The 14298-nt window shown below is 42.0% G+C and overlaps 1 protein-coding gene across 1 annotated transcript; it reads left to right on the forward strand.

The window, feature by feature from the left end:
* Nucleotides 1-2363: 2363 nt before the first annotated feature.
* On the forward strand, nt 2364-13224 carry LOC103261882 (putative aldo-keto reductase family 1 member C8). The gene is made up of 7 exons (XM_008059472.1): nt 2364-2450; nt 4404-4571; nt 5426-5542; nt 6478-6555; nt 7356-7478; nt 10747-10829; nt 13047-13224. The coding sequence occupies exons 1-7, from the start codon at nt 2364-2366 to the stop codon at nt 13087-13089; spliced, it is 699 nt and encodes a 232-aa protein (XP_008057663.1). The 3' UTR covers nt 13090-13224.
* Nucleotides 13225-14298: the final 1074 nt, after the last annotated feature.

The raw sequence follows: 14298 nt of genomic DNA on the forward strand, positions 1-14298 counted from the left end.
ACGTCATGAATAGTTATTTCTCATAGAGAAGAGAGAATTGGTGGTTGCCCGAGCATGAGATTTTTAAGAAACGTATTGTTTGCAGCTATTGGAGGTACATCAGTAAGTAGGTAAGGAACAAAAAGTTCTTCTTGTAGATCATAATGGGTCATGCCAAGACAGTATTTTCATTTTCTTCTGTTACTTGTTACAACACTATCCAAAGAGAAAACTGGAGTTCAGAATTTCCCAATTCTTCTAGACTCTCTACCTAGTTAAACAGTTCATTCTTGAAATACTGGCACTGGATTGCTTTGTCCTATTTTGGAAATACAGTGTTGCCCTTTTAGATGAATTTGTGAAGACAGGGAAGCACATTAAAATTCTTTTTATTGTCTGTCTGTCTGGGCAAAAAAGAATTCGACTTCTCTGAACATTCTTCATAGCAAAATGGCAGGATGTTTTTCATTGGCATAAAAACCAGCCACACTTTTTGATGCAAAGTAAGTCATCAGTAGACCATAGGACCTGTTTGTGAGTTGATGATCTCTTCAGGCCAGTATTTCCCTTAATATATTTGCTAAATAACATAGATATGGCATTTTGGTATCTATAATTAATTTAAACTCATGTCTTCATATAGGAAGGGACCAGGAAGTTTAAGGCTATAGTGATTTAAATGATGTTACCTTTGCTTCATAAATAGTGTGGTAGGTTGAAAATACTTCCCATTGAAGCCAGTGACCATTTGCCTCAGGTTTAATTGGGAGAATTGGAGCTTCAGAAGGTTGGTCTGGTGGAAGGGTAGGGTAGGTCCATCAGCTGTCGGGTGTCAGGCATTTCTCCTTTACTCCGCCCCTTGTTAAAGCAAACATGCTCACCAGGAGTAATCAAACATTAAAACAAGGCTTGGACAGTACCGACTCCAACCTCCTTCTCTGACGAATATTCCTGACTCACAGTGATCAGAGGACTTTGACAGCAAGTTAAAAATGCTCAAGTAAAAACGAATGCCGCCGGAGACCACCATACTAAGGGAACTATCACAGAAACAGAAAACTGAAAACCGCATCTTGTCACGTGTAAGTGGGAGCTGAACACTGGGCACACACGGGCATAAGGACGGAAACAGCAGACACTGGGGACTTTTAATGGGGGAGGGAAGGAGGAGAGGGAGGGTTGAGAAGACACTTGTTGGGTACCAAGCCCAACACACGGGTGATGGGCTCAATAGAAGTTCGAACCTCACCATCGCGCAATACATTGATGCAACAAACAAATGCATATACCCTTGCATTCCAAAAACAATAATAATAAAAAATAAAAGAAACCTGGCTTGCTGTACTTGTTCTGAGCAGCACGGGTTCTTTATTTGAGGACCAGGTGATTGGAAAGAGCCTCATCAAATGGGGCTATTGTTTTTTTTTTATTTTTATTTTTTTTTTTGAGTTGGAGTCTCACTCTGTCACGCAGACTGGAGTGCAGTGGCCGCTCCCGGTCACCACAGCCTCGACCTGCTGGGCTCTGGCGATCCTTCCACCTCAGCCTTCCAAGTAGCTGGAACTACAGGTGCGCGCTACCACGCCCAGCTAATTTTTTTTTTTTTAAATTTACTGTAGAGATGAGGTCTCGCCAAGTTGCCCAGGCGAGTCTTGAACCTGCGGGCTCAAGCAATTCATTCACCTCGACCTCCCAAAGCGCGGGATTACAGGCTGAGCCACTGAACCCGGCCTGGGGCTGTTATTTTAAACATTATTTTATTTTTCAAAGCTCTTGCCCAGCGTTTCTGAGGCTGGTATGTGGCTTCCCGTGTAGCAGAGGGTGGTGTATAGCTGAGGAGCCCATGACATGCTGATGTTTTTAAGGCTTGTCACGAAGGGTGTAGGAAGCCAAATTATGCCACTCCAAAATAGACACCTTTGACATATTTGGATATGGCTATTCCAAGGAGCGGCAGACACAGGAATAGCTCTGAGACGCTGTCCTTGGTTGTGGAGATTTGCATCTGTGGAGGAAATCTACGGGAGTGGAGTAAACAGAGGATGCACACAGGCTCTCCCAGGGGCCTCCCTCCTCTGCCTTATCAGATCTGGAACAATTTGTCCATTCAGGACTCAGGTACGACCAATGCCGGAAAGAAAATTTAAACTTCTTTAGCGTGCAAATAATGTCTGTATGCTTTTCCTGTAAGATATCCCTGCAGAGATCTGAAAGAATCAGAAGAAAATCAATGATTGGTTCCAGCTTGATTTCAGAATCATTGGCAGCTGCAGTCTCTGCCACACCTTTCTTGTGATTGGTAGCAAGCTGGAGTCACATCCTCTACTTGGCTCTCAATGAGGCAAAACAAAGTTCTAGTCAGCTTTGCTGAACCGTGGACAAAGATGGATGTGAAGCCCAGTCACTCCGTGAAGCTGAACGATGGACACCGCATGCCAGTGCTCGGATTTGGCACGTACGCTTTCGCAGATGTAAGTGGACTCCAGGAGAGTGAAGGGTTCTTTATCAACTGCCCTGGAAGAGCCGTCAACAGACAGGTGTCCTGCTCTTTGTAGACTGTGGATGATGGGAAGATTTCATCAAGGCATCCATTTCTTACTAACTTGCTTCTTTTTAGGCCACAGAGAGATTTTTGGCATGAAGAAGGATGAGAATGTCTTGATGCTGGGATTCAGAGACTGATAATTTTGTGGGTGCATTGTCTTTGTTACTATTAATAATATTAATGCTATCTGCCATATATCAAATGCTTTCTGTGTTTTCTAAGTGTTTACCACGATTGTCTTCTTTAATTTCTAGCAACGCTCCTAGGTAAGTGCTCATTCTTTGTCTTGCATTCTTAAACAAGCTCAGACTGTCCTCCCTGACTCAATTTCTGCCTTGGCCAGGGCGGTGCTTCTCTTGGTTAAAAACCTGAAGGGCAAAGGACCCAGGAGGACCTGGAAGCCAACATGAATACTTGGCAGCAGTCTTGCTTGAGACTGCTGGGGCTGGAAGTGTTTACCAGAGAGTTTCAACCATCCAAATGCTTTGTTGTATAAGAAGTCACATGATCCCAACCTTTTGGTATGAGGAAAGGGAGATTTAGGAGATTAGAGTCACAGGAGGGCCTGATTTGTGCTTCTCCCAACACATGAATCCCCATCCACACAGAGCCCTGCAGTGAACTTCAAGTGTCACACCCTGGACACAGTGCGATAAGGGCAACTTTGGAGGGATTGCCCCAAATGATGAGGCCGATATGCCCAACCTTGGGAGCGAGTAGCCATTTTCTTTATTGTGATAGCTTCACGACAAGGTATGCCTTGCCTACATTCGATCCAACTTGTATTGCTGTTGTTCAATTGGAAAAGTGCCATAGAGAATAGAAAAGATGTCCCATAATTTTCTCGCTTATAGGAGCAAAAGTCATACTTGCATGTGCTGAAGTTTCAGACAGTTTAAATGTCTGGTGTGAAGTGGAAGCCTCCTTAACACGCTAAGGGGCTGTTTTCCTTAATGGGACTCCCCTCCACTATAGGAATACTTTATCTGAGTCGATGCTGGAATGACTCGCCTACTCCAGGGCGTGTGATCTGCTTCCTTTGTCCTACAGATTTGTCTTCTGGAAACATGCAAGCACAGTGCTTCAGTCCAGGCATTCAACAATCCAGTATTTGAATTTTGGGGCAGCCTGTGTATAGGTTGTATGAGATCTGTGCTATGGGTGAGACCAGCAGGTCAGAGGAGGGGCCATCAGTTCTCTTGGCTTCTGTCTCTGCCTCTGGCTGTTCTCTCTGTGACATTTCCTGGGTCTGGCTCCAGTGTTCCTGCCTCCGAGACATTCCAGAGAAGTTTTTGCAATGACCACAGGACAACCTCAAATAACCCCCTGCTTATGAAACCAGTGCCTTGATGTTTGTCAACTACAGAGAGGTCAGGCACACAAAAGGAACTCAATAAATGCTTGTTGCGTTAATGTTGAGTGAGAATGCTTGGGGAATGAAGAATACAAAACAATCATAAATGAAGGGCCAAGTTGGGTGAAAACTGGGAAGGATGGATATTATAGAATCATTTCCAATTGCTCTCTAAATGCAGATGCTGTGTGTGTGTATGAATATGTTCTTACTGAGTTCTGCAGAAGATTTCCCCTGTATCATGAAATTTCTTGTTAGTTATTTTGCAAATTCTATTTTTATGGAATGAAATTTAATTTTTTCATGCTCCCTAGTAAAGTCCATTTCACTAATTTGTCTGGGATTAGGAATGACACTGAAGTTTAGTTGACATTCCCAGAGTACAAGTCTATCACTGAAACATTCACCATCTAACAAGGGAGGCGGGAGGCTGGCAGAAACCGCTGTCCAAAATGCTATTGAGGAAATACATTGCTTCTCTCCGAGTCAGGCATATCATCCACTGTTCTTATTCCTGCTGTATAGACTTCCAAGAGCAAGGCTGGCGAGGCCACCAGAGTGGCTATTGACGTAGGTTTCCGTCACATCGATGCAGCGTACTTCTATCAAAACGAGGAGGAGGTCGGACGGGCCATTCGCGAGAAGATCGCCGACGGCACCGTGAGGAGAGAGGACATCTTCTACACCACCAAGGTGAAGGGCCCGTGTGTGGAGTCGCCAGAGGCCACTGCTGTTCAGATATTTCATTTTGAAAGAAACAAATTGATCTCTTTTTGTAAGATTATTTATTTCCTAATATTATAGAGGAACTTGATAGAAACATAGAAAAGGTTTGCTTTCTCAGATGTGTGTTAAAGGTTTGCTTTCTCAGATGACAAGTTCTCCCAGGTCTCTCAGCATGAGATGTTACTTGCATGGAACATGAGAGCAGTAAGCCTTATCTACTTTAACCGTTGTGCAGATTCACTGAACACTAAGGGCCCACTTCTTTAATTCTTCTGAGATACTGTTCAGAAAAAGAAGCCAGATGAGAAAATATTTTTTTCCCCCAAGTCCTCATTGAATTTCCTGAACTTTCTAACATTTTTCCAGATGGTAAATCCTGCTTCTATGTAAACAGAGCTGAGGTCTCCGTTGGTGCATGCTACATGTCTTTACATCTCCGAGAACAACGTGGTTTTAAAATGTGGAACTCTCAGCAGAATTGTCTTTTAGAATTATATGGAACAAGAGATTCCATTTACACTGTCCTGCCATTTCTTGAGACTTTTCAGAGGATAAGTCCTCTAACCCTTGACACACTGAGGTTGTTTTTCCTGTCCTGAGTTTGGTTCACAGTTTTCTGACTCTGCAGTCACTCAAGTAAATCAGTATTCCATCAAGGACCTGATTTAGGCCAAGTAACATAAATTTAGCCCCAGCTTTTTTAGTTTTAGTTCACCCCATGGTTTGTTTCTCACTTATCGATATTTTAACTCTAATGCTTAATTTTAGTCCCCTGGTGTGACAAATTCATAAGCCGCATTCATTTCTTTTGCTCACTGCAGCTTTGGGCTACTTTCTTTCGACCAGAATTGGTTCGACCAGCCCTGGAAAGGTCACTGAAGAAGCTTGAATTGGACTATGTAGATCTCTTCATTATTCACGTACCATTTGCTATGAAGGTCAGCCTTTGTTTTCCTTGTTATGCCCATGGTTGTGTGATCACTTTTTAAATGATCATTAAAAAATCATTATCTCATTCCAGATAGGTTTTTGGATTCTTGCTGACAGGTATGTATCAGTGAGGCACACACACGTTTCTAAATCATTCAGGAGTCTCCATGATTGTTGAGCCATTCAACCCTCAAGATTCTCTTTTTATCCTCATCCTTCACCTAAACAGGGATTCAGGTTCTTTAACCTCACTGACTCTTCTCATAGAATTGAGAGGATTGGGCTTTATTTTTGAGTGATTGTGCACATGTCTATGGGCTGTTAATGGTGAGGGTCCTCAAGAATGTTGAGTCACTATAGTCTGCCAGAAATTCAGTGGAAATCCCACCTCTTCAGGGTAGGGTCTCTCTCATATGTACCTCTCCGCCCAAAGGAGAGAGGAGTAGCTGGTTGCTACTCCTACATATGTTGCACCACATGGCTGCTACGGACTTCATTGATCCAACTTCTGTCACAGTGGACATTTGCCGAGCACATCTGATAGCTTCACTATTTGAGTTTGTTATCATAAACTAGACCTAAGCAAATCGATGAATAGTTATGGTAACTGACGTCCTCTAAACAAGCCTGTCCTTGAGAAACAAAACGTGTTCCACTGTAGGATATTTATTCCAGAGAGGTGTAGGTGTGTGTGGAGGAAGGAGAGTTGAGGTGTTTTGGGGGACAGGTGTTTTGCTATAGTCTCTCAGATGACTGGGGCTTCCTTTTCCCCCATGTATTTTTTTTCGCAAACACACACATATACACTCACACATGTGAACACACAGAGACACACTCAGATTAATCATCTCAGCTTCCTGAAGGTTTTGTGGCAGGCTCCTTAGGCACCAGAATTGTTTCTGAACCAAAACCTTCTTTCTTTCCTGTTCTCTCTGTATTCCAGCCGGGGGAGGAACTGCTGCCAAAGGATGTCAATGGGGGATTTATTTTAGAAACTGTGAACATTCGTGACACCTGGGAGGTACGATGTGTATAGACACTCGGAGGCACTGTGTGGTGGGGTGGAGTCAGGGGATGGGGAGTCCCAAGGGATGGGATTATGCTCAAGCCTTATCTGACCTCAGGCATGTCCTGGAACCTTTTTGCCCCTCTGTGTTGTCACCTGTAAAGTGAGGGAGTTGAGCAGGATGACCTTGGAGGTGCATTTTCCTTTTACCTTCTGTGGTTGTGAGTAGGCATTTATGGTGCCCGTCAGATCAGGTTGAGGACGTGAGACCTATTAAGAGGATCAGGAGAAACAAGCACAAAGAGTTGTCGCTTCATCTCAGGACAGATCATTACACCACAGAGGAAGGGAAATGCTGACTCAACAGAAGGGTGGCCTGCAAGGCGTACAGAGCCCCTCCCATAGTCATTTTGGACCATTCTAGAAAGGGAATGGAAACAAACCTCCTACTAGTGGAGAATCTGAAAATTTCCTTTTGCTTTTGATGATGAGATGGCATAATTTGTTTAAAAATCAGTTGCACACCAAACAGCAAAATAGACACCATTCAAGAGAGTGGGGCATGTAAGGGAAATTTTAATGCATCTTGATGTCTGTTGGTTGACCTGAGTGTGTACGTAATAGAATCAAGTGGAAAAATTTATGTATGCACAGGAAGGAAGGGCATGAGGGAACAGCATCTTCAAGCGATAGAACTGTTTGATTCAGTCTAATTGTTATGTGTTAATACAGATTCTCAGTTCATAAAAAGTCCAAGGACAAACGAAAAGGGCAAACTACGCTAAAGGTCTTCCTCGTCTTTCCTTCCTCCCCAGGCCCTGGAGAAGTGCAAAGATGCAGGTCTAACCAGGTCCATCGGGGTGTCCAACTTCAACCACAAGCAGCTGGAACTGATCCTGAACGAGCCGGGGCTCAAGTACAAGCCCGTCTGCAACCAGGCGAGCCCTGAGTCCACCGGGGCCTTCTCTCACTTTCTGCTTCTACACTCTCCTTCTTAACTGTGTCTCCCAGTTCCTGCTTGATACCAACCGTGTTGATGATAGTTCATTCCATGGAAATAGGAATTGCCAGAGAAAGAGCAGGTTGAGTGGAGTGGGAAGAGCAGGATTTCTGTTCTTCAGCAGGGGACTTGAGTTTCCTGGAGACAGCCAAAGGGGAGAGGCTGAGTTGGTGGGTGGCAGCCTTGTTCTAGGGCTCAGGAGGTGGCCCAGGCCAGAGATGTAGATTTTTGGAGTCATTGCTCTCTGGATGGCAACTAAACTCACAGGAATGGATCGCTTTCCCAGGGGAGTTCATAGAACGAAAGGAAGAGGCAGGAAGCCCACACGGAAGGGTCCAGTATAGAGGCCCTGGCACGCAGATGGAGCAGGAGTTTCCAGACAGGCGGGGAGACAGTGAGGGAAGTGTGGTGTCAGGAGGAAAGAAGAAGGGGGGTTGGAAAGGCCTGAGCGGGTGGAGGGTGGGTCCTGCGGAGGGGTGGCCGCACAAGAGGGAGGGAAAGGGTGTTGGTTAGTAGAGGGAAGTCGTGGGAATCCAAGCAGGGCAACTTCAGAGTGGGGAGAGTTGAAGCCAGACCAGAGGAAGGGCGTGGGGAGGGGAAGCGGAGACATCACAATTAAAGCAAGTGAGTTTTAAGGAAGAACTTAATACTGCCAAATATCAAACAGTTTTTATGACATTGCTAAGTTTACAAGCTTTTGGTAATTATACAAAAAAGCGATTGAAGTATCAATGCCCATTTTCTTAGTTATTCATTTCTAGGTATCTATTTCTATAAAGTTAAAACATGTAATAAAAACTCAGATATAGATATATGTGAATATTTTAATCATATTTTTAAAATCACACCCAATGATTAGAATATCAAACATTCAATGGGTGGGGCAATAATTACACTTATTGTGGCTTCAGGGAGATCTATGCTAGGATATTACAAAGAGAAACATAAGCTTCTGCTATTATATTCAATATTATATGCTACTCTGCAGTTAGGATGCTTTCAAGCTTAAGAAATGGAAAACTCAACTCAGACTGTCTTGCGTTTTAAAGAAGTTGATTTACTTATGGAAGGCTTGGGGTCTGGTTGCTAGGAACTGGAAGAACTTTTTTGAAACGAATGCATTTTGCCTATGCCCTACCCATCATAGCTACAGGATGGCTCCCCGCAGGCCACTGGGCTCTACGTCTCCTCGCTCATATTCAGCAGGAAAGAGAAACTATTTCTAAAGATGGTGGGAGAATTTTCACAGAAGGATTTTAGCAATTTTTTTTTTTAATGTGCCATTGGCTGGAACCACTTCATGTGCTTTTTGTCAGCCAATCTGGTTGTCAAAAACATAGAGTGGTCAGACCCAGAATTCAGTACACTATGGTGTAGTGAGTGTGCATGAGAAGGAAAGACCATGACACCCGGTTGGGAGTCAGCTTCTTCAGGGCACAGAGTCTGAATACAGGAGAAGGGAGGAATACTTCCTTATTCTCATAAGGAATACTGTGAATCAACACTATTCACTTTATATGCTATATGTAAAATGATTCAAAATCTTAAACATGACTGAAATTAAGCTTAGCAAAATGATTACAGTGGCTGCATCGTTCTGGTGGAATTCAAAGTGACTTTGTGGTGTTTTTTTCCTGTATATAACACAAAAATATTTCTCTTATTACTTTTTTATACTTTTTCCTATCTAAAATGTCAAACTATAAAAAAGGTACAGAGAATAGTATAATGACCTTCTCTCGTAGTGACTTCCTCTGAATCGTCTCTTGTCACCTTTTCCCTGGCAGTGCTCTTGGGAGAAAGGAAGCTAGATGTAAGTTTATAGACGGACCAAATTTAAAAAGCAATGAGTAAAGTTTTTCCCTAAAGTCTTCCTCATACAGACTCTGGGTCTTAGATCAATCAGGGTTATAAGCTTATTTTGTTTTGAATCTTCTAAGACTTTTGAAACACCATGTCAGTCATTTCCTACTTTAAGTTGATAGTTTGAAATTCTATCATGAGTTTGGTATTTAATAAATATTTAATTAATTAATAATTAATTTCTACAAAACATGACATTTACAGCATATTATCTATAATGTGTTTTGTTTCAAGATCTTGCAGTTATAGATTAAATTCATTATTTTATAAAATATAAATAGGTAAATCTAAAACTCATTGTTGAACCTTACAGAAAAAGAAGCTCATTTTATTTTTTAATTCAACTCAACATGTTAATACTTGTCCTCTCTTCAACCATATCACTCCAGAGGAGTATATTTTTAAGATATTGACTTATGGATAAATGCATGGGTGGAAAGATAGATAATGAAAAGATAGATATATAAAAAGATAAATACATTAGATAGATAGGTAGACAGACAGATATCTGAGTTTTCCTAGAAATTGTCTCCTGAATGAGAAAAGAAATATATAGATATATAAAATCAAAGATTTCTCTGTTTTCCCATTAAGATACTCCCCATCAGAGACTATGTATTTGCAAATTAAGATAATATGGATTTAAGTAAGATATACTTCTTTAAAAGGCAAAACCCTTTGAACGTGTCTCAAAGATCAATAAGAAAGGTTTTAATAGGGAAGAGTAAATACAGCTGAAAATTGATGGCACTGGGTGTCTGAGGTGGGAAGAGGTGTCACAGTTGACTGGGAAGTGCTTTTCCCTAGGGGAACAGAACCTCCCCAGGGGTTGTCCTGTTTGCAAGCCTGCTCGATCTCAGGCTGGATCCAGGTCCAGGGTTGTAAGAAAGGAAAAACCTGGGAGTGTGGACAACTCTAGGCAGTGGGTCCAGATTGTCCTTTTGTTTGGAAATAAATGATTCATTTTTTGCATTTCAAGCAACTCTCTAGAAGTATTTTAGACTGTGAAGAGTGGAGTGGATAGGATGGCGTAGAATGTACAAGCAGCAGAGCTCAAGCAAAAGAGGTCTCAGGCCAAACCAGTCTCTAGAAGCATTTTAGACTGTGAGCTGTCTTTCTTTGGGGAAGTGGAGCAGGCCAGGAGTGGGTGGATGGGACAGGGTGGAATGTACAAGCAGCAGAGCTCAGGCAGAAGAGGTCTCAGGCCACGTTGCTGCTGGAAGCCAATGAGGATGAAATGCTTTCCCGAAGTTGACCTTGCCTCTGCCCCGGGAGGTCCCTACATTCCCAGGTGGAAAAAGCTGCTGACCTGGGAAAGTTAATGGAATCTTTTTTCCTTTCAGGTTTTTGACTTCAAATTGACTCCAGAAGACATGAAAGCCATCGAGGGCCTCAACAGAAATTTCCGATATACTGTTTTAGAATTGTAAGTGACTCCTAGAGATGGTTTCACAGGTTGTTTTTTGTAACATGCAGGCAAACAGAGAGACAGAAATCCCTAAATCAGGAGATGCCTGATCTTAAGCTCAGGCCTGAAATAGGAGTGTCCCCGTAGTCCTCAGACCAGTGGTTTTCTCCAGGGCTCAGTCTCTGACCCAAAAGAAATGTGAGTCCATAAGTCAAGCTGCTGCAGTTCACGCCATTGTGAATTCACTTGTTTGATGCCCTTTCCACCTGTGCCTGCCTTCTGTACTCAAGGCTTACTTATCCATTAGACTGGAAGTCATGGTGCTTAAGAACCATGACACTATTAGGGTCTCATGATGTTTTGTCTTTAATTTTTTAAAATCATAAGAAAAATTGAATATAATATTAATGAATATGCAATGATCCATCCAGCCTGGTCCATCTCCATGTCTTCACCAATACAATGTAAGACACTATTTTCATATTTTCATGGTGATGGGTCCCATGAAATCATACATTCACAGGTCCTGGGGAGTCACAGTGGGTCCTGCTTCCATTTCCTCCCCTAAGTGTCCAGTGGCATTTCAGCGGAATGTGGCATTCCCTTTTCTGGATACCGTCTATGTCTTCCAAATTTATCTCCTCCTTGACTTCCTTTGGCTATCACAACCCTCACTTCCTTAGTTATATGATCTTACCAAACTGAAATATTAATAAATTATGAAATTAATGGACCCTTATAGGTTGTTGACTAATGTGTCCTTAGTCACTTTGACCAAGATAAGATTCTCTGGAAGTTCTCTGCCTCTTCAAGTCAAGACCATTACTCAAATGCCTTCCTTGTCTCTAGAAGTCTTTCTCTGAAGAGCCCAGCATCCCTTCCCTTTGATTTTTTTCATGACATTTCATTGGTTCATCTCCTGCAGGATCTCAGGTTGAGGAGAAAGAAGACTCATCAAACAGAGAGAAGTTTAGAGGAGTGATTAGAAGTTGGGAGAGATAAAGGTTCGGTTATGAGAATAAAAAGTTAGTCTTCTAAAAACAAATCTGAAAAAACCCTTCCTTCTTGTAAAACAATACCAGGATCCTCAGAAAAGACATCTTAAATGAGCTGGGAAAGAACTTTTCCATCCCCATGAGCTTTTAAGTTTAAGTCTGTGACCTGATTCCTGAGACTGTGAATGCCTTTTCTTATTTGTCTCGGAGGTCCTGTGCCCTTAAGCTAGCTCCTGGCACATGGAGCTGCAAAGAGGGTACTCTTTCATGTCATTTGGTTGAAAAGGATAAATTATAAAAAGAGAAAGAACATGGAGAAAGAAAGACAAAAAATAATACTAGTTACTGAATTTTTTTTTTTTTTGAGCTGGGGTCTCACTCTGTCACTCATTCAGTGCAGTGGTGTGATCCTGGTTCACCCAGCGTTGGCCTGCGGGACTCAGGTGAACCTCCCAACTCAGCCTCCTGAGTAGCTGGGACTACAGGCATGCACCACCATGCCTGGATTTTTTTTTTTTTTTTTGTACCGTCTTGGTCATACTATATTGCCCAGTCTGATCTTGAACTCCAGGGCTCAAGTGATCCTCCTGCCTTGATCTCCCAACAGTGCCAGCATTACAGGCATGAGCTATCATGCCCAGTAGCTTATGAATTATAATTCAGAAAACTAACTATATTTTATAGTCTGGCTTTTAGAAAGACATCTTGTCTGGTCCATAGATGAGAGTGTGTGTGCTCGTGTACAAGTAGGATCATCCTAACTGCATCTTTCGAGAATTCCCTTCTTGGACAGAGTGGAAACATAGTTGATCAATTAATTAATTTATTTTTTATTGCTGTCTTTCTGAATTCCACGTATTTATTTATTTGTTTTATGTCAATAGCTGTAGGGGGTACCAATGGCTTTTGGTTACATGGTTGCATTGTACAGTGGTGAAGAAGTCTGGACTTCAAGTGTTCCCATCACCCCCACCTGTGTTCACTGAATCTGAGAGGTGATTTTTCATCCCTCTACCCATTCTTCCCTCCCTTTCTGAGTCTCCAATGTCCATGATATCATTCCCTATGCCTTTGCAGATCCTTAGTTTAGCTCTTGCTTATAAGTGAGAACATGCAGTGTTTGGTTTTCTTCCTTGAATTAGTTCACTTAGGATGATGCTCTCCAATTCCATCCAAGTTGCTGTAAGAGACAGTATTTGATTTTTGATGGCTGAATTCATTATTGTTTTTTTTCTTTCAGTGCGGCTAATCACCCTTACTATCCATTTTCTGAGGAATACTGACCATGAGTTATTCAACATGACTACCAGCATTTCCTCTGTTTAGGTGGCGCGGAGAGGATTTCTGTATTTGCCGGAGGAGAATGGAAAGCAGTGTTTATAATTCCAAGTTGTTTTCCTCTCACTTTTTTCAGGTTATGGAAAAATAAAAACCTTTTAAAAATGACTTATTTTTTCTGATTATTTAGAAATAGGTGCAAATTACAAAAAAGTTAGGAAATAAAAGAGAAAAGATACAGAACAAAAGTAACCTGTAATTCTTCCATTCCAGAATACTTAGCATTTGGTGCATTTTTCTTTGTGATTTTTCTGTGCAAATGTGTGGGAGTTTTTTTTGTGTGTGTGTGTTTGCACAAAACTCGAAATTAGCTTCGACATACAGGTTGCATACTTTTAAAAAAAAACTATCAAACATTATTCAAAACTTCTGGAATCATATTTTACATGTTGTAAATCAGTACATCTTATTAATGTGTTACATTTCTTTTTTATGTATTTTATTTTATAGTTGTGGGATACAAGTGAAGATTTACTACATAAGTAGGTTGTATGCAGGTGGGTTGGGCTTCTAGCTGGGCCTCTTTTCCCTGAGAGTGGACCCAGTATCTAGTGTATTGCCGTGTGCATTTCTCCCTCCTTCCACCATCCCTCCCTGAGCAGTATCTAGCATCTACCATCTCACTCTTATGCTCATGTGACCAGAGATCAGGGCCCACTTTCTTTTTTTGAGTTGGAGTCTCACTCTGTCACCCAGGCTTGGGTGCAGTGGCATGTTCATGGCTACCCCAGCATCGTTCTGCTGGACTCAGGCGATCCTTCCGCCTCATACTTCCAAGTAGCTGGAACTACAGGTAAGCCCTACGGCAACCAGTTAATTTTTAAATTTATTGTAGAGATGAGGTCTTGCCAAGTTGCCCGGGCTGATCTTGAACCCACAGGCTCAGGTAATCCACTCATCTCTTCCTCTCAAAGCACTGGGTTTATAGGCTGAGCCACCAAGCCCAGTGAGGGCCCACTTATTAATGAGAACAAGTGGAATTCAGTTCTTTGTTTCTATGATAGTTTGACTTAAAATGATGGTCTCCATCTACATCTATGTTACTTCGAAGGCCATGACTTTGTTATTCTTTATGGATGTAAAATCAGGGACATGTTAGTTCAAGTTTATAAGGATAATGCCGTAAAGAAAATGGCAGTGTACAAATGGATTAA

This window comes from Carlito syrichta, unplaced genomic scaffold (assembly GCF_000164805.1).
Source record: "Carlito syrichta isolate Samal-C Ts95f unplaced genomic scaffold, Tarsius_syrichta-2.0.1 Scaffold304147, whole genome shotgun sequence".
Lineage (NCBI taxonomy): Eukaryota > Metazoa > Chordata > Mammalia > Primates > Tarsiidae > Carlito > Carlito syrichta.